The following is a 19,100-nucleotide window of genomic DNA, read 5'->3' as shown; positions in this document are numbered from 1 at the left end:
GCCTCCTTTACTCAACTCAAAGAGTTTTATGTCTGGATTCATGCATTGTTTCTCTGTTCCTCAATCAAGTAATACCTTTCTCTTCTCCAATCTTTCTGCTGAAATTTGATTTTTATTTTAAATTAGAGTTAACTAGTAATAAGCTTCTGGACTGATTTGTGTTCCAGTGGCTAGAACCCAGGAAGAACTCCAAAGATGTTAAATTCCAACAAATTAAAACAGAGAGCTGCTTCTGTGGCAAAGTAAACAAAAAGCCATTTAAAAAATAATAAAAAAAAGAAAAGCAGGCATTTCAAACACAAGGGTTACCTAAACCTTCCCTTTTCCATTGCTGCTACAAGATGTGCCAGAAGTTTTCAGACAATAAAGTGTGATTGGACCAAATTTGAAAGACAATTCATTTCAGTTTCCACCACTTTTCAGAAGAGTAAGAAGTGACCCCATTAGAGCCCTCCATCAGCCTAGACAAACCTGGTTAAGTCCCTCCCATGGGTCTGTCTGTTCTGAGTTTAGGCCTGAGCACAGTGATCCAAAACACAGCCTAGGAGACGGAATATCACTCACACTGGCTCAAAGGGAGCCAGCAAGAAAAAGGTCCTACGAAGCCTTCCTAAAGGTCACCCCAAATGCACAACACATTATCAACGTCCGGTGTGGTTTTGACAGATCTGTTTTGACAGGTACCATGGATGATACAACTACCTATTGAGTAAAACACACTCCTATACCTAAAAACCAGATAATGAGGCCAGAGGCACAATAAATGTCAATGTATGGATGACTTATGACTCTCATGAAAAACTGCATAAGTTTTAATTCTGCAAAATATTTTACACTCTGAACCATATGCCTGTCCTCACACCTCACTGGTTATCAGGCATTTTCTGTTTGCCTACAATGTGCCCATCATCATAAAAACTAGAAGATGCTTACCAGCCACTCTGAGGTCCAAGAGTCTTGAGCACTATGAAGCTAAAGGAAATTACAGTTTCAGACCAGGGAATCATTTTACTAAATGAAAGTTTGGGCCAGGTGCGGTGGCTCATGCCTGTAATCCCAGCACTTTGGGAGGCCCAGGCAGGCGGATCACTTGAGGTCATGAGTTCAAGACCAGTCTGGCCAACATGGTGAAATCCCATCTCTAATAAAAATACAAAAATTAGCTGGGCATGGTCATGGGTGCCCATAATCCCACTTATATGGGAGGCTGAGGGAGGAGAATCACTTGAACCTCGTAGGCGGAGATTGCAGTGAACCAAGATTGCACCACCGCACTCCAGCCTGGGTAACACAGCAAGATTCCCTCTCAAAAAAAAAAAAAGAAAGTTTGGCTTATGTTAACAGCTCCCTTTGTTTTCCCTAAAAGCATCCTATTAGAACAGGTATAGGGTAGAGGATTCCAGTATTTTCAAAAGGCCAGAGTTTTATCAAGCTCAATCTACAGCATAGCAGGGGCTACTCAGGCTTGCTCCCATCACGAAAGAAGAGTCAAGTAGCTCCAGAACACAAGCACCCCAGGGTCACAGCCATGTCCTGCCCCAGAACAAGAATTTAACCTCATTCTTTATAAACATACTTTATTGCTAAGTTTGGCAAATGAAACTTAGTTGGGTCCCTAAAAATGTCCCAAAGAATCATTATTGACTTTACCTTACCCCAAACTAAAAATACTTGCATGCACTTTTGTATTTCAAATCACCTTTCCCTGGCACAGTTTCTTATTTGAAAAACAAATAGACGTTCAGAGATTGACATTTGCATGGAGTTAAGTCTTCAGAAAAAGAAAGTTTTGTTGTAGACACTCTCATCTAATAAATGCTGTGTCTAATTTAGTATTTCCAGGAAATGTGGTGTCAAGGCTTCTTAAACCCCAAAACACACACACATACACACACACACACACACACACACACACTGCTTAGAACAGGTAAGTGAAAGAAAGAAGGGAAAGTGTGGGTTTTTTTTTTTTTTTTTAACGGACAGGAGGGAAAATTATATTATTTAGGGAGATAGCAAAAAAAATATGAACTTACTTTTAAAGTCATAAGGCAATAGCTGTAGGCAACAAGATGCCAAAAAACCTGTATCTGTCAAAATAGTATGGTTCTTCCCGAGTTGCTATGGGGCTACCTGACAAATCAAATTAAGAACCACAAGACTGATGGGAAGTAACTTTTGGGAAAAAAAATGCTATTTCAAGTGCACCACAGACTCAAGAAGACAAGTCATGTAGTGTACCTGGCACATACTTGCTACTTTTAATTTAAGCTGCTTTATAGGCAGGGAAACATTATTTTGCCATTATCTACCTCAGTGGGGAGATGACTTAAAAGGAACTAAACATAAAAGAGATAAACATAAAAGGAACTAAACATAAAAGGAGAGAATACTGACTCTAGCTGATTCTCATGAATATTCAAATATCCTCTTATTTCATTTTTAAAAACCGAACAAAACATCAGCATCATGAAATAAGTTTCAATCTTTATAATAGAATATGTCAGGTAAAGTGATGGCCTGAAAAAAAATGAGAAAGCAAAGTGGTTGGCTTTGAACTTTAACACTCATCAGACATGTTGAAATGAGTGACAAAGACCTATTCTGTCCAGAAATCCCCGCTTTATTTTTAAGCCTGGAAACTGGTTTGTCATATCTATACTGAATACTTCCTGTCCAAGGGCATGCTAATGGCAACAAACTGCCAAGTTTAGTAGCTGCCTCCATGTTGCCAATTGAGTCATTCATGGAATAAAAAACAACATCAAACATTTTTTTAAAAATCTGGCTAACTGAAGCTTTAAAAGATATACAATTAAAACATGTTTAACTAGTTCACAAGATAGGGATAGATGGTGCCATTTAAAAAAACAGAAAGGAAACAACAGACAATACTACCCTAAGATACTTTTGCTGGTAGGTTCTATACTATTCTAGTACCACTACCAAATATAACAGTTCTCTTCCTCCCATCCTCTACAACTAAATAGTCCAGTTGACATTCCACATTTCATTTAGAAAATTGCCTAAGACTGTAGAATGACTCAAATAACTAAACAACAACAACAAAAAATCAAATTATTCCTTTTTTCTTTTAATTTGGCCGAATTACATTTTTAAAGGAAGAGTTATCTCAGAATTTAAAGAAACAGAAATGCAGACGACTAAAACAAATCAGGAATGTAAACTTTATTAACTTGTCTATGGACCATAATGTTACATTAAGAACTCATCTTTGGGAAAGAGGAAAACAATTAAGGATTGCAAGAATGACCCTTTCCCCAGCAACCCTGAGGGCTGGGTGGGCTCAGCTAGGCTGCCTCTCCCAGCAGCAATTATAATTTACCTGATTAACCCTTATACATGTTGAAACAAGCCAGCTAAAGTTCCACTGCTGAGACCTACAATCAACATCTCCTCTCCCTCATGTCCCTCCCCATTTGCACAGAGGCAACCCCAAAGCATGCTAGAATAGGTAGGTGGCAAGGACAGGAATGTCAAGTAATCACCCCTATACTTCTAGGGTCATCAGCCTGATCACCAAGTCAGAGCTATGGCCAAGTAAGCCAAATAATTTAAACCAGTTCCACCCCTAAAAATCCTCTGCCTGAAATCCTTCAAGAAGCCTGCTTACCATCAGACTTGTTAATGAGGGAAACCCCCCGAAGTTAAGTACAGCTTCACCAGTTGGAAGTGATGGCTTTAACCCTCCAACAAACCACTCACCACTGGCCCTCCAGAAATGGCCATCATGATGTCACACGCAGCTTTGAAATGATGCCCGCAGGCGGACACCTCTGCTTTTCTACTTCATCATCTGCCATTTTCAAGCTTTTTTGAGGAAATCATTTTTATAGCCCAGTAAGAAAGTTGCTAGAAATCCAAGCCAACATAACACATCCCTGGCTTCCGACTGGCCCCAATTTAGCAACTGGAAGTGGGGCAGCATTCCTCAATGTCACATCCTTGTTTATGGGCCTCTGCATTAATCCTGCCTGAGAAGCACTGGAGAGCTTCTGTGTCCTCCAAATGCCACACTTCATTGGCTCCAAGTCTGCATAGTGCTTTGGAGACCAGCACCCCACTTTCTCTCCTGTTAACTGCAAAATCAAACAAAATAAGCAAGCTGCCAAAACTTCTTAACACAGTTACAATGGTCTCTTGCCTATTATACTACTGGTCACCTCTCAAGTTTTGCATATATTACTTTTTTTTCCATTTTAGAGTTATTTCCTTACTCCTCCCTTCCTCTCTCTCTCCACTCCTACTTCTTCCCTCAGAGGCTCTCATCAGGCCTGGATCCCACCCATTCTGTGGCTCTCACACCCTCCTACTCCCCATCACTCCCAACTGCTATGTCTCCCTCATTGTTCCTGCAGAACTGTGAAATCTGCCAAACTGCCACTCCCTTACTTTCTTTGCTATTTTGATTTCCCAATAATTATTTCCTTTCCCTTTCAGTGGGTGCTACTTGCCCCTGAATTCTGTCTACCTCCTGGAAAACTCTCCTGAGAGATTTCCTCTTTAATTCTCTTTTCTTCTGAAGATGTTGAGTCAAATGTTTAGACTTGTGATAATGAGGAGGCATGCATTTTCATTCTAGATATTTCATAACTGACATAATTCTCATATTAATCCTTGAAAGGTTAAAATGATTTTGTAAGTGCTTAACAATAAGAACACTCAGTGCGCTAATATTTTGCTATCAAACAACTTTAATGGAGGAAAAAGTTTGTTGGAGCAAGCCAACTCTTTCCTGCTTTTTAGAGAAGAGGAAATGAGGACTTCTTAACTGAATGAATAGGCAGGCCTGTGCAGGGTTCTGTCTTTGGGTGTGATTATAAGCCTCCTTATTTATACAGTACCTCCTGAGTGAAGCTGTCTGAGCACTGAGCTTTACACTAATATTATCTCATTGGTTCTCACAAGGAATAAGCCATCTAGCATATTTCCACTGGTGTAACAACTGCTTACCATTTCAGAGGAAATCTAAAATTTCTCAAAATGTCTCAGCTTACTAGTGTGGCCCAAATCCTAGTTAATATGTTTAAGACTAAAGTCCTAAGAATTCCAAATTATATGCCAAATCTAGGGTACCCTAGCAGAAACATCAGTGGTTTTCTTAGACACGTACTCCTGTCACAGGAAGAAAAAAACGAGGAGAGAGGAAGTGAAGGCCAAAGGGAGGAGATAAAAATTCTCTAATTTTGGCTGCATGTGGTGGCTCACACCTGTAATCCCAGCACTTTGGGAGGCCAAGGCAGGAGGATCACCTGAGGTCAGGAGTTTGAGACCAGCCTGGCCAACATGGTGAAACTTCATCTTTACTAAAAATACAAAAATTAGCTGGGCGTGGTGGTGAACGCCTGTAATCCCAGCTACTTGGGAGGCTGAGGCAGGGGAATCGGTTGAACCCAGGAGGTGGAAGTTGCAGTGGGCCAAGATGGTGCCACTGCACTCCAGCATGGGCGACAGAGCAAGACTCCATCTCAAAAAAAAAAAAAAAGGAAAAGGGGAAAAAACCCTTCATTACCTTAACAAAATTATCTAATTTTGAGTGGCCAAAGCTTTCCCCCAGTATGAAGAGCTGTGTGATACTGTTATATAATAAGAAATACACATTTGGTATTCATCCCTAGCTCCTGGCTAGAGCTCTGAAAACTCTTGGAATTTCCTAAATGATAACTGGGTGCGGTGGCTCATCCCTGTGATTCCAGCACTTTGGTAGACCAAGGTGGGAGGACTGCTTGAGCTCAGGAGTTCATGACTAGCCTAGGCAATAAAGTGAGACCCTGTCTCTAGAAAACAATTTAAAAATTAGCTGGGCAGGTGGTATGCACCTGTAGTCCCAGTTACTTCGCAGGGTAAGGTAGGAAGATTGCTTGAGCCCAGCTATGACCCTGCCACTGCACTCCAGCCTGGGTGACAGAGTGAGACTATCTCTAAAACAAGAGTGATAGGTGCAGCTTTTGTTGTAATATTTGGTCTTGGTCCCTAGTTCCTGGCACAGAGTTTCTAAAATTTTGGAATTTCCTGAGTGATAGTTGTGAGAGGGGTGCCTTTTGTTACTCATAATAAGCCCCTTTCAAACTTACCTGAGTTTATGTTAATGAGGCGACTCATAAACCAGAATGGGGAATGGTTAGCAGAGGAATCAATCAGGTCATTAGATGTTTAAAACTTTCAGTTCCCCCACTCTGGGCAGGGGAGAGGGGCTGGAGACTGAGTTTAATCACCAATGGCCAATGATTTCATCCCACCTGGAGGTGCCAGGAGGGTGGCCTGCCTGGACAGGGCATGGAAGCTTGCATCCCTCCACTGTATTTTGTCCTACACATCTCTTTCAGTTGGCTCTTCCTGAGTTGCATCCTTTAGAATAAATCAGTAAATGTTTCCCTGAGTTTCATGAGCTGTTCTAGGAAATTACTGAACCTGAGGCGCTGTCATACAAACCCCCAATTTATAGCCAGTTGGTCAAAAGTATGGGATGCCTGGCCTTGTAATTGCTGTCTCAAGTTGGAGGACAGTCTTGTGGGACTGAGCCCTTAACCTGTGGGGTCTGCCCTAACTCTGGACAATTAGCGTCAGAAATCAGTTAAATTATAGGACGTCTAGTCAATGTCCGCTGAGATTTGGAAAATTGGTGTAGGAAAGACCCTCCCACGTTCAGTGTCAGCAATATTGTGAATGTATACGAAACCAGTTACTTTTCTTTTTGAGGTTAATTAAATTTCCTGCCCATATTCACTTGTGACCCTCATGTACCACTCCATATTTTGTGTGATGCCACAGGAAGAGGCCTGTAGGCACATGCTCTTCCAAATGCTGATCGGAGGTGATGGTGTGACAATCTGGAAAGGAATCTACTGGCAACTAGGACTTGGAAAGCATGCAGAAATGGAGATGGCCAGCTTCTCAGGAGGCTGGGGCACTTGCTCTCAGCAGGGCAGTCACCTCCTGGGCCCCACATGCCTTCTTTCATGCCCTTGGTCACCTGCTAAATACTGACTGAATACCGATGATGTATTCCCATTCCTTAGAAGATGCGCTCCTCAAACCCAGGCTCCTGGTTTTAGCTGAGGCCCAAAAGGAAGACGAAGCAGTCTTCAGCAGCTCTTCTCTACAGACAGGCTGACCACTGTCTCCACGGGACTCTCGTCTTTCTGGCTTCCAAGGCCCCATGCTCTCCTTGTTTATTCCTACCTCTTGAGCTACTCCATTTCTATTTCCTTTATTGGTTCCATCTACCTCTCTCCTTTGTAAAAGTGGATGTTCTCAGAAGCTAAATCCAAGGCCCAGCCCCCTCCTTTCTCTACAGTCTTGCCCTCAGAGACTACATATAGGGAAATCAACTCTCCCCTTGTGACTGGCTACTCTCACACTTTCTTGGCAACGCTCCTTATACCCAGGTTCGATCTTGCCCTCCAGACTAACTCATGGTTCTTGCCAGCTTGGCATTACTACAACACTACTTTGCATCTGCCCTCCTCCATTCAGCTGAAAACCATCCAATTTCTTTTTTCTTTTTCTTTTCTTTTTTTTTTTTTTTTTTGAGACAGAGTCTTGCTGTGACACCCAGGCTGGAATACAAGGCACGACCATAGCTCACTGTAGCCTTGAACTCCTGGGCTCCAGTGATCTTCCTGATTTTCCCAAGTAGCTGGGACTACAGGTGCATTCCACTGTGCTTAATTTTTAAATCTTTTTTTTTGAGATGGGGGTCTCACTTTGTTGCCCAGGCTGGTCTTGAACTCCTGGGGTCAAGTGACCCACCTCCTTCAACCTCTCAAAGTGCTGTAATTACAGGTGTGAGCCATTATGCCTAGCCTTAATTTTTCCAAGGGGAAACTGAACTTCAGAAAGATTAAGTAGCTATTGAAGGTTGCACAGACAACCAGGAAGAAAGTCATGAGTAGGATCAGTCTCCTGCCTCACAGGGTCTTATCTTTGTTACCTACATACAATGTCCCCCTGGGAAAGCCCAGCTTCTAGACTGGCCCCATGTACCACTACAACATCACCACGAATGCCCTCCATGAACACTGCTCTCCACACTTCTGTAGACTTTCTTCCTGATCCCAGCACACAGCATAAGTAGGTTCCCTGTCAATCACACTGTTTTCTCTTCTCCATTTGCTTAAAGGATCTAGCTGGAATACAAGTTATCCCTCTTTGAAGTCACTCCTGTCCATCATGACTTTTGGTAAATACCCCCTCTTCTAGACTTTCACAGGGTCCACTGTCTGATCCTCTGAGCTGTACTCATCCCTCTCCATCATGTATTTTCATCCTATGGATGCACATGTGCTGTGTGTGATGCCCTGAACCAAAAATTCTCTGAAGATGGGGTTATCTACACACACATTTTTGCTTCTCCAGGCCCTGCAGAGGTGCTAGCTCAGTTAACATTTGTTGTTAGGAGTATCTGAGGCTCAAAGAAGGCAGCAGCTGGCAAGGGAGAGGGGCTGCACCTTGGAAGCAGGAGTCTACTGGACAGTCCATGACAGGCAGAACAGCCTGTGCCTCTGGGGACACCCCTGGTCCCCAGCTTCTCAGCCTGGCTGAGTAGGCCACATGAAAACACATACTGGAGCCAGGTGAGCTGGCACCAAGCATAAATGCCAGGTCAAACTGGAAGGAAAATTCATGAGCTGCTTATTCACTTCTTGACAGTCAACCCTGACTTCAACAAATGTGGTCTGGAGGCTTCAGGCACCTAAAGCTATCAGAGTCACATAGGGAATTCTGCTGATAGTTTCTTTGCTTCATCACCTTCTTAGAAGAAACTCCGTTCCTAGTTACTTATAAAATTAACTATTATTCACAACAAAGCTGGAGAATGTATTATCATTAAGTCCACATAAACACAGCTCCTCCCCTCCCCCATCTTCAAAACCATATAAATACCAGCCTAACTAACAGGCTTTACTCAGTCTTACAGATTCCCAGGGCAGCACTCCCTTAGGCAATTTACTCCCAACTCAGCAGTTAGTCACTCAGGACATACTACATCCCTGTACCTCTTCTTCAAGGTTTATAAACTTTAAGAATAAAATTTAAGCAATTGCTCTTTCAGATATCTTGGTCAGCGCTGGGGGAGCAGTGGGCTGCAGCCCCACAAGTGCTTCCTGAGAAAGATGTCCTGACTCCCAGAATGCAACAGGCCTGCTGCAATGTGCTCCAGAGAAAGAGAGGCTGTGGGATGTCTGCTTTTGCAATAGCACATTCTGTGTCAGAATGCTGACTCCCTTCCCACCCACACACATACATACCTTCTCCCCAAGGAAGAGTGTTTCTACCCAACCAGCACCCTCAATAGCTAATTTTTCCTGAATGATATTCTCAAAGGAATGAAAACAAGTGAGCTCACTGTTTACCTGCCTCTCACTTGGTCTACAACTTTCAAAACCCGGGATCTAATAGGATCTACTTGCAGAGCTAAATTTTATTTTACAGTGTCTCACGTTTTATTCTCTTGAGTTAGACGTAGGAGAAGGTGAAACAGGAAATCTCCATTTGTTCAAACATTCATCTGGGTTTTATAAATCCCCCCAAAAGGTAGTGAATGACAACTATACAAACAGACTAGGTCTGTCCTACTTCAAGGAGAGTGCATACAAATACTCACGATGCTAAAACCTGTGTTTGCAAAAATCCTTGCTTGCAGAACATGTATTGGAGAGGGTAGAAAGGGCTTGGCAATCACCTTGCTGGGCCTCAGTGCCTCACCTCTAAAATGAAGAGGTCAGAAAGAAGGATCGGCAAAGTCGCTTTTAGCTTCAAATCATGGTGATTCTACGTGTATTTGGGGCGGGGGGGCGGGGAGGACACTTTAAATTACCAAACACTTCTTACTAGAGACCTTCCTTAAACATTAAAGATATACATATCACTTGGTTTTGTTTTAATTCAGCTTACACTATGTTTTAAAGAACAATCTTCTCTAAATGAAGACAGGTCTATAACCACACTAATCTCACTGACTTACAAGTTGCTAGCATAAACACAGAAATGCTGACAAATGAATGATTTATAGGTAAATCCAGCAATTCTGCAGTATTCTGAAATGGAATCACTGGGTCCTGAGTCTTTCTGGCTCTACTGCATTCTCTTTCACCCACCCACTTTTTGGCTACTTCCCGGATCACCAACAGTCAGGAGCAGGAGATTTAATCATCCATATAATCCTGACTGTTCAATGGCATAATCTGGGGGCAAGAAAGGTAGGATGCATATTCAATATGATAAAAATTTCAGAAGTGAGGGGAAAAAAGCTCCAAATGCATTTAAGTTTACAGAGCTGGAGGTGTCTGGCAATGCCAAGTTATCAAGTGATGTCCACTGTAGAGGAGAGAGTATGACAGATCTCTAAATGGATTTTCCACTTTTAGTGCTTGTCAGCACACAACACTCCAAGCCTAACGACTACATAAAAGGAAACAGATAAGCACGTCAAAGTCCGGTGTTTAAGAGCATATGCTGTACCTTTTACATTGTGTATGACATCAAGGTCAGCTACACCCCTTGGTTTCATCAGAGCTGAACCACTGCTTTAACCTCCTTTTCTCTTCATTCCCTCTGCAAAGCAAAGGCTGCGGAAGGGCAGGAATAGGGGAGAAAACTTACAAAATAGTCCTTAGTGATGAATGATATTATATAAGCTGCCACACCACGTGAGGTTAAAACAGAATACTACACAGTGTGGTAGCTTATACAATATCATTGGGATTCTTTATTACAGAAGAGGATATTAATCACCATTATGGAACAACTAAACTTTTTTTGGCCAAGGATTAACTTTAAAGAATGGAGACCATTCACTCAATCTACAACATTTAATGAGCATGTTTTACTCTGTAGGTCCTAGACATACAGCAGGGAATAAAACAGACATTGTTTTTCCCTGGAGAGCTTGTGGTCTAGAAGAGATGTTAAGCAGTGTGGGGAGAGCCAGCAAGGAAAGGAACAGGTGCTCTGAGAGAGGGCGACAGGGGATCTGAGTTTAGGTTCAGAAAAAGCCTCTCTAAAGAGCTGACCAAGAAAAGGAGGTCAGGTGGAGAGAAGGATATTTTGGGCAGGAAGACCAGCAAGTGCCAACGTCCTAGAATGGGGAGCTTGAGTTCTTCTATATGCAGAAAAGAAGGAGCCAGGAATGACTGGTGTAGGAGGAGCCCAAGGTGGAAGGTGGGGCATTCTGCAGTAGGAATGACACCTGTTCCACAGACACAGGGAGGATAGGTGTGGACGGAGATGAGTCTGTCAGTCTGGGAACAGGAAGTTGAGGGAGTTATCTAATGGCTACTGTTTTCTTTGTGAAATAGCAGGCCTGGTGAGGCATGAGAGTAAGAACTGGGTGAGGTGGTGGTGGGAAATGGCTATTATGGGCAATGGAGGAGTGAGCCAGACTCACTCACCAATCAACCCTCACTCTTTTCCAAGTCCCCACAAAGTGACACCTCGCCCACCCCTTAACAATGGCTTTCTCAATTTCTGGTACCAAAGCTTCGACATCCAGAGCAAAGGAGCCTTGGATACCTTGATGCTTAGCACTAGAAAGATTCTCTGAGATCTCAACTGCCACTCACTTTAACTACTTCATAATTAACCAATTTACTCAGGAAGCAACTAAATGCCAAATACATGGCTATCAGCCTGTCTCCTCAGGAAGCCCCATCCACTGGAAACTGTTGATATCCTCTTTTTAATGGCAGTCACCTTTTTAATAAAGTGGGTTTCTTCCTTCATTTCACCTTCTTTCCTATTCATTCTATGTCTGAATAATTTAAACTCATTCAGTTTTTAATAAAGCAAGGCCTGGATTATTTTTCTCTGTTTAATACCCAAGCACAATCACTTATTCATTGGTAAGCAGGAAAAATTAAATCAATTATTTAGGAGGTGGCTATAGGCTGGGGACAAAGATCCAGCACCCCTGGCACAGAGTCAAGTATGTTTTAAGCTCTGATGGCTTAACAATATCCCCAGTCATTTGCTTCTACATTCACGCATATGCAAAAATATGCTGGCCTCCAAGGACTTAGATTCAACCCCAAAGTATACTAGTCTCTCATTGCAGTTCAGAAAAATGACTTAAAAGTATCTCCTCTTACAGCGTATCAGGCATGAAGCATCCAAAGGCAGTTTTCTTGTAATACAGACATTCTTAAGAACTCATGGTGATCTCACACTAAATGGGATACATAAGTCCACCAGGATGAAAAAAAAAAGCTACATATAAAAGGAAAAGGATTAGTAATGATAGAGAAGATAACTGAGTTATTTACACAACACAGTTCGCTTCATAGACATCTGAGAGGTGGTAGCTAACCAGAAGGTTCTGGATTACAGCCAATAAACCGGCCTTGGAGAAAACACACACAAAACACACAAGACACCTATCCTTTATTTCCTGGCAGAAGCTATGACGATTCTATCTGATTAATAAAGTGTTCCATCTCCCTCAAGAGTTATTCAATATCCCACCCTAATTGCTATCAATTTAAAATTCTACTACCTCAGATTATTTTAAAAGAAACATTCTGGGCTTTCTTTGCAAAGCAGAGAGCCAGATCATTTGTGGCCAATCTGCAGAATGTAAATGATGACAAGTGGAGGGAAGGTGAGGAACAAGCAGAAGGGGCCCCATTAACCTCTTCACAGGCCAGTTTGCAGGCTGCTTCCAAACTCAAAACCAGAGAGCTGGGCCCTCGAGGAGGGAAGACTGTCGATGTTGTTAGGGGAATGTATAATACACACTTCGGGATACTGTTTTTCCACTTTCTCTCCCACTCCCTCTTTCCAAAAAGACAGGGAAAACACACCTGGGAGAAAACGCCAGCTTAAGTGCTACTTGTAATTCACACAGAAGTTCACCCTTGAGTTCTCTCAGCCTGGTTCCTATTTGCCTTCAACTACCTTTGACTTTGAATAAACTGCTGTTATAAACACATAGAAAAGAAAAGCATCTATCAGCACACAGCTCCATCAGAACACAGGCCACGGCAAGAAAGCATTACTCCCCCCATACTCCACACCAAGCTCAAAAACAACGCTCCTGGCTGTCATTTTTCATTCATGCTAGCCCCATATTTCTATTAAACAAACCTCCTTTTTATTGACTATTTCCCTCACACAGCATAATAAGGTAAACGCGAGCCCACAAAGACTACATGATGAAACACAAAGCTTTCCTCTGGGAGGGGAAGCAGTAAAAGGCAGAAGAGGACAAGTTTCAAGGGCTCTTCCTAACTGGTGTCTACCAAATGGAGAAATGATGAGGCTGCTCCTCTGTCTGCCAGAGCTGCTGTGATTGACGTGAAATTAACCAGCTTTCCAAGAGACTACATGAAAAGAGGATTTCACAATCTTGAATAGTCTCCACTCTTACTCTCTAATTTTCCCCAACCACCCTCACTCCCACCCCCCACTTACAAGAGGACTTTTGTATACATAAAGTTTCAAGGAACAAAGCATACAAACACTCACACACAAATAAACTCCCCAAACTAACACCAGCGTATAATTGTGTTTTGGTTGGAGCTTTTCCAGCCCTGTCACCCGTTCTCTGTTAGGAGTAAATGAAACCTTTTGCTTTTGCGAAGTTAGAAACAGACAAACTCTCCTCAGTTTCAAGCCGCACAAGGACCCCCTCATATCTTTCAGCCCCCTTAAGCCCCCAACGAAATGAACTCACTGCTGAAAAGCCAGCAATGAAAAAAAATTAATCTATTTCTCAAATACAGATTTTCGCTTCCCCTCACTCAGCTTCCCCTTTTAGCCGGAAACATATAGCGTTTCTAATTTCTGAAACCCCTTTTCGAGGGACCCTCCACTCAGGGCTCTTCCAGGGGATCCCGCTTTCAGTCTTTCTGATGCAGGCAGGCAGCCCTTTACCAAGCACATTTTGCATTCTTGGAGTCCAAGTGGGGCTCTTTCGTTTCCAGAGAAAGCTAAAAAGCAGACTTTAGTGGGCTGGCTGAACTAGGTCCGACTTTTCCTCCCCTCCCCTCTGAACGGCTGCGAGGGGAGAAGGGAGCCCAAGATGAGACCCGGGCTCCGCTTAACCAGCTCCGACTTGGCTTCGAAGGCGCAGGGGAAGCGGGCAAAGTGCCCACCGCTCACTTTAAAACTCCCCATCTGCTTCTACCACTGCCTTCCTCCAAATTCCTCCGCAGAACTTGGCCGGCCCCCAGGAGAAACCAGAATCCTACCTTCCTTGGATTCTTCTGCTTCGGAGTGCATAGTGTCAGGATAACCAGCTGCAGGGGCGATTACCACTCACATGTACTCGGACGAGCCGCAAGTTCGCTCTGCAGCGAAATCCGCACACGACGGAAAATAAAAGGAAGAAAGCCACTAAAATCAAAACCTCCCCGGGGCGGGAGAGCGGGTTCTGGTGCAGGGATTTTCAGGGGGAAAGTTCTGCAAGAGTGACGAATCGCGTCTCAGCTGGGCGGCGGGAGTCCGCCCCCGGAGCCGCGCGCTCGGGCCGGCAGCAGGGCGGAGGCGACCTGGTGGGGCTGGCTCGGCCCGAGTGCACGCAGGTGAGGCGCAGGCCCAGACGGCAGCGGACTCTCCCGAGACACTGGGCCGAGAGAACCCGTCGGCAAACGCACCAGACGGGCGGAAAAAAAGGTATAACAAAGAAAAAATGTCTCATCTGAGACCACACTGTAGTTTTACATAAATAGTAAATGCATATAGGGTAGAAGAAATGCTTCTGTATTTTTGGATTACATTTTTTGATGCCCATTTGACTTTGTCGTGGAGTCTTGCACGCCAAAAATTACGAATTTTAAAGCGGCTTGGGTATGTTATTTTTGTAGGAAAGTCGCGTGGATATCGCCCATGGGGTTGGAAGGACCAGCTTAAGAGAGCACAATTTCACACGTCCCAGAGCGGGGCCTTTTGAAGAAAGTGGAGCGGCCTCCACCCTTACCTTTGCACAGCAAAAGTAGACGAGGCTGCTTACTCATTCAGTATAGCCGCGGGCGAGCACTGTTACTCCAAGCACAGCGCGGGCGCTCACTGCTGCAGTTACTCCAAAGGGCCTTTACCCTCCCGGCTACCAGCAACAACTGGGGATGAATTCCTTCAAAATGCCAAAGGGGAGGTTTTCAGGATTTGAAATGCTGATAGAATAAAGAAGCCAGAGAGCCTTCACAACAGATTTCAATTCCGCCCCGGGTCTGGCCCACAGGCCCCTACAAATTGCTGAGAGGAAGTCCCCTTAGCTCTGTGGAACCTTGGTTTTCTCTTCTGCAAAGAGGGGACAAGAGCTGCCACTGACAAGCCTGTCTTATGGAGGTATTTTGTAGAACACTTGTTTGTATCGCCAGTCTGAGGCATAAAGTCCTCAGATAACATATCTGAAAGATCCGCTTGGAAATTATGAGAAAAAAATATACTCTTTTGACAAATTTATTTCCCAGCTCGTTTCTTTTTCATTTCCCATTTTATATAGGCAAAACCCAATAGAAACACTATGGCAAATTCAGTGAAAAGAACATACAAAAGACATGGATTTAAGGAGTCTGAACTTAAATCCAGTTCTCCCATTCATTATTTGTATGACCTTATGCAAATTAACCTCTCTGAGCCTCCAGTTCCTCATTTGTAAAATGAAGATAAAAATAGTATTATTTACTTCACAGATTTATGTCTGTATTAAATAAGGTAATATAAGCAGAAAGGGATTTGAAAACCATAAGGACTACATAGATTATTACTACTGCACCATTAAATTTTTATAAAAGATACTCTTGGGTTTTATTTCAGTATTGAATTTGAACAGGAGTGCTTACGCTATTCACAAGCAGTGAAGGCTATTATAAATATTAATATAAGAGGTCTAGATATTAAATCACATCCTACTGCTGAGAGATTCTAACATGCCTAAGATTCTAACATGTTATCTCAATTTCACTGAAAGGGCAGGATGAAGGGAGGAAGACATAGCCAGCCAAAGAAGGGAGAAGAGGAGAAACATCTGGAAAATATCAGTGTTGCAGAGCCTCCCGGAAACTGACCTCGCCACCGAAAGGGTAACAGACTGCACCCTTCCGAAAGTCACAGTTAACTTCATGGTCCCCTCTGCCACACATCCTGAGTCAGGAGCTACTGATATGTATACCTTGCACTCAGTAATCTCAGACTTACGGAGAGATAGCCTGAGATGAGGATGATTCTGAACCCAAAGAAATGCTCCCTCGCCAGTCACAAGTGGCTTTTCCTGTCCTGCCCAAGTCAACATTCTGCCCCTCTCTCCCTATACCATCTATCCTTGCCCTTCCTCACTGCAACCCAGATGACCACAGATAGTCCACAAGGGATCTTAAGGGATCTCACCAGGGCTGTGCGCTACACAAGAGAGCTTCCACTGATCTATAATTGGGGTAAAGCAACACCTTTTCAAGGTGATGATTATGCAAATCCAGACAACCCAAATTTCAGGCCCAATCTGCCTACAGCAGAATTACTTTCACTCTCTTCTTTTAGAAAGCACCCTCATAAGAAATATTTATTAAATGTCATTTTGCAAGTCCAACTGGGGACAAACCACTTAAGATATGTTAAAATACATGTCCTTTAATGTGCTACTTGTTTTACAACTGCTGAATGAATAGTTCAAGCACTCCCACGTCAGCCTTATAATTCATTTTAGATTCATGTTAGCAGCTTCATTGATCTTTGAACATTCACCATCAGCCTCAGGAAGCCTGGACAGAAACTTCTTTTGTATTTAAATGCAAGCAAGCAGTCACCTTGGGGAAGAATGTTCTGTTTTAGCTCAAGAGCAATGAATGCTCAGCTTATTTTAAAAGGCTTTATGTCAGTAAGGACATTCCTCAGTCTCCCATATAACCTCAAAGCCATCTGCTCTGGGCAAACTACATTGCCCCATACCCCTACCCTTCAACATGATGACAAAGGGCAGCTGATTCTCTAGGGCTCCCCTTGGCCGTCTGCTGCTCTCGCATATATACTAGGTCATCTTGATTTTGTTGTGCTTGTATTCAAAAGGGGATAATTTACTTCTTAGCCCCAGTGAATAATGGTCCAGTACATCATAATGATTTGTTATCTCCTGTAGGTGGGACTTCTTGATTCTTGTATGTTTAAGAAACATCCCAACATCCTTCACATGGCAACATGTGTGGAAGTCATACCAACAATCTATTACCGCCTGCCTGATACAAAATTGCAACTAAGTTAGCAACACTTCTCATTTAATAACAAACTGTACTTAAATTTAAATACTATGTTGAACTACAAGTGTCTAATAATGGAACTCCCACCTTTGTGTCAAGATGGAAGAATGAAAATGGTGGCTAAGATTCTGAAGGTTTATTCATTCATTGAGGTATAATCAAATATTTCTATGTGTCATATGTAAATTGACCCTACTCACTTGGGGCTTATTGATATAATTTTGTTAATTTGACGACAGACCTAAAGAAAACTTTCCAAGTCACCTTGGTTCTAAGGAAGGTTTATTAACACCAACTCTTGACTGAACTTTATCACAGAGCAGCAGAAAAATCTCTTTCCAAATTATGCCTTAAATAAAGCTCTTAAAAGAATTTTTTTAAAGGCCTGACTTTTAGGCCTTTTGCTCACAGCTCCCCAGATGTCTGTTAAGAAAAGGGGAGATCAGTGAGTTTTCAGACTCACACAAATTAGAAGGCCAGCCGGCAGAACTGGGAAGACAAGGTACCTTTTAATCAGGAGGTATCAAATATTCCACTCACATTCAAGAATGTTATATGTTCTCTGCAGTGAAAGATATGAAGCATCTCTGTAAACTAGTTATGGACCTATAGCCTCTAGTTTGCAAAAACTTCAGGCCACCAAAAATGGTCATTTTTTTTCTATCCTGCTGATATGAGGCTGAATCTGCCTCCTTCGATTTGACTTTAAGACCTTCTTCAACTTTTCTTGTATCATTTTTGTCTACACCCTTGAAAGCTTTCGAAGGCTTCCATGATCTATATAAAAAGTTGGCTGTCACTCCTGTTTCCCCATATGCGGGAGAGATCTCTGTCTTGGTCTCACCTGGTTAGGCCTGTAGGCTTTGAGTTCTTCCTATTATCCTCAGACAAGTTTACAGTTACCCTTCCATAACACAAGTAAGCCTAAGTGGGTATCTCTCCATGGCCTCTCCCTGGCCCAGGTTATTTGGCTCTCTTAGCCTTAAGAAAATTGTATTTATGGCCGGGTGCGGTGGCTCACCCCTGTAATCCCAGCACTTTGGGAGGCCGAGTCAGGTGGATCACGAGGTCAGGAGGTTGAGACCAACCTGGCCAAGATGGTGAAATCCCGTCTCTACTGAAAATACAAAAATTAACTGGGTACAGTGGCAGGCGCCTGTAATCCCAGCTACTTGTGAGGCTGAGGCAGAAGAATCGCTTGAACCTGGGAGATGGAGGTTGCAGCAAGCTGAGATCGTGCCACTGCACTCTAGCCTAGGCGACACAGTGAGATACCGTCTCAAAAAAAAAAAAAAAAAAGAAAAAGAAAAAAATTGTATTTACTAGAATTGAAGGAGATGCTAAAATGACAGTGGAGTCATTTATGCACCTTTGCAGAAGGTCAAGCTCTGTGCCTCAAGTGGCCTTAAGTGCTGAGTACAGATGCTCCTCAACTTAGTGATGGGGCTACATCAGGATAAAACCATCATAAGTTGGAAGTATATTTAATACACCTAACATACTGAACACCACAGCTTAGCCTAGCCCACCTAACATGTGTTCAGAACACTTACATTAGCCTACAGTTAGGCTAAATTATCTAGTACAAAGCCTATTTTATAATAAAATGTTGACAATCTCATGTAACTTTTTAACACTGCACTGAAAGCAAAAAAAGCAGAATGGCTGTATGGGTGTTCAAAGTATAGTTTCTACTGAATGTGTATCACTTTTAGTAGAATACAAATAGAGTAAGGCTAGGCACACTGGCTCATGAATTTAATCCCAGCATTTTGGGAGGCTGAGGTGCGAGGATTGTTTGTGGCCAGAAGTTTGAGACCAGCTTGGACAACATAGAGAGACCCTAACTCTACAAAAAAATTTTTAAAAGATTAACCGAGTATGGTGGTACAT

The 19,100-nt window shown here is 42.9% G+C and overlaps 1 protein-coding gene and 1 long non-coding RNA gene across 11 annotated transcripts in view; one reads left to right on the top strand and one right to left on the bottom strand.

The window, feature by feature from the left end:
- The window catches only part of TNFAIP8 (TNF alpha induced protein 8), a 123,601-nt gene that overhangs the window by 24,909 nt on the left and 79,592 nt on the right, over nucleotides 1-19,100 (bottom strand). For 3 of the 10 annotated variants that reach the window (XM_063612950.1, XM_063612951.1, XM_063612949.1), the window contains exon 2: nucleotides 14,936-15,088. The exons of 4 other annotated variants lie outside the window; for them this stretch is intronic. In XM_063612950.1, the coding sequence (XP_063469020.1) occupies nucleotides 14,936-14,972 (37 nt within the window). In that variant the 5' untranslated portion in view covers nucleotides 14,973-15,088. Of the gene's footprint in view, nucleotides 1-9,625; nucleotides 9,729-10,482; nucleotides 10,585-14,207; nucleotides 14,618-14,935; nucleotides 15,089-16,344; nucleotides 16,381-19,100 lie in introns of those variants that run through there. 3 more of the 10 variants (XM_063612948.1, XM_063612946.1, XM_055298782.2) reach the window with 3 other exon arrangements.
- On the top strand, nucleotides 14,504-17,329 carry LOC134731850 (uncharacterized). The gene is made up of 3 exons (XR_010114488.1): nucleotides 14,504-14,631; nucleotides 15,929-16,040; nucleotides 17,090-17,329. It is a non-coding gene; the product is annotated as an uncharacterized lncRNA (long non-coding RNA).

The sequence above is a fragment of the Symphalangus syndactylus genome, chromosome 11 (genome assembly GCF_028878055.3).
Source record: "Symphalangus syndactylus isolate Jambi chromosome 11, NHGRI_mSymSyn1-v2.1_pri, whole genome shotgun sequence".
Classification (NCBI taxonomy): Eukaryota; Metazoa; Chordata; class Mammalia; order Primates; family Hylobatidae; genus Symphalangus; species Symphalangus syndactylus.
The sequence above is the reverse complement of the archived record's forward strand: the minus strand, read 5'-3'. Positions and strand labels throughout refer to the sequence as shown.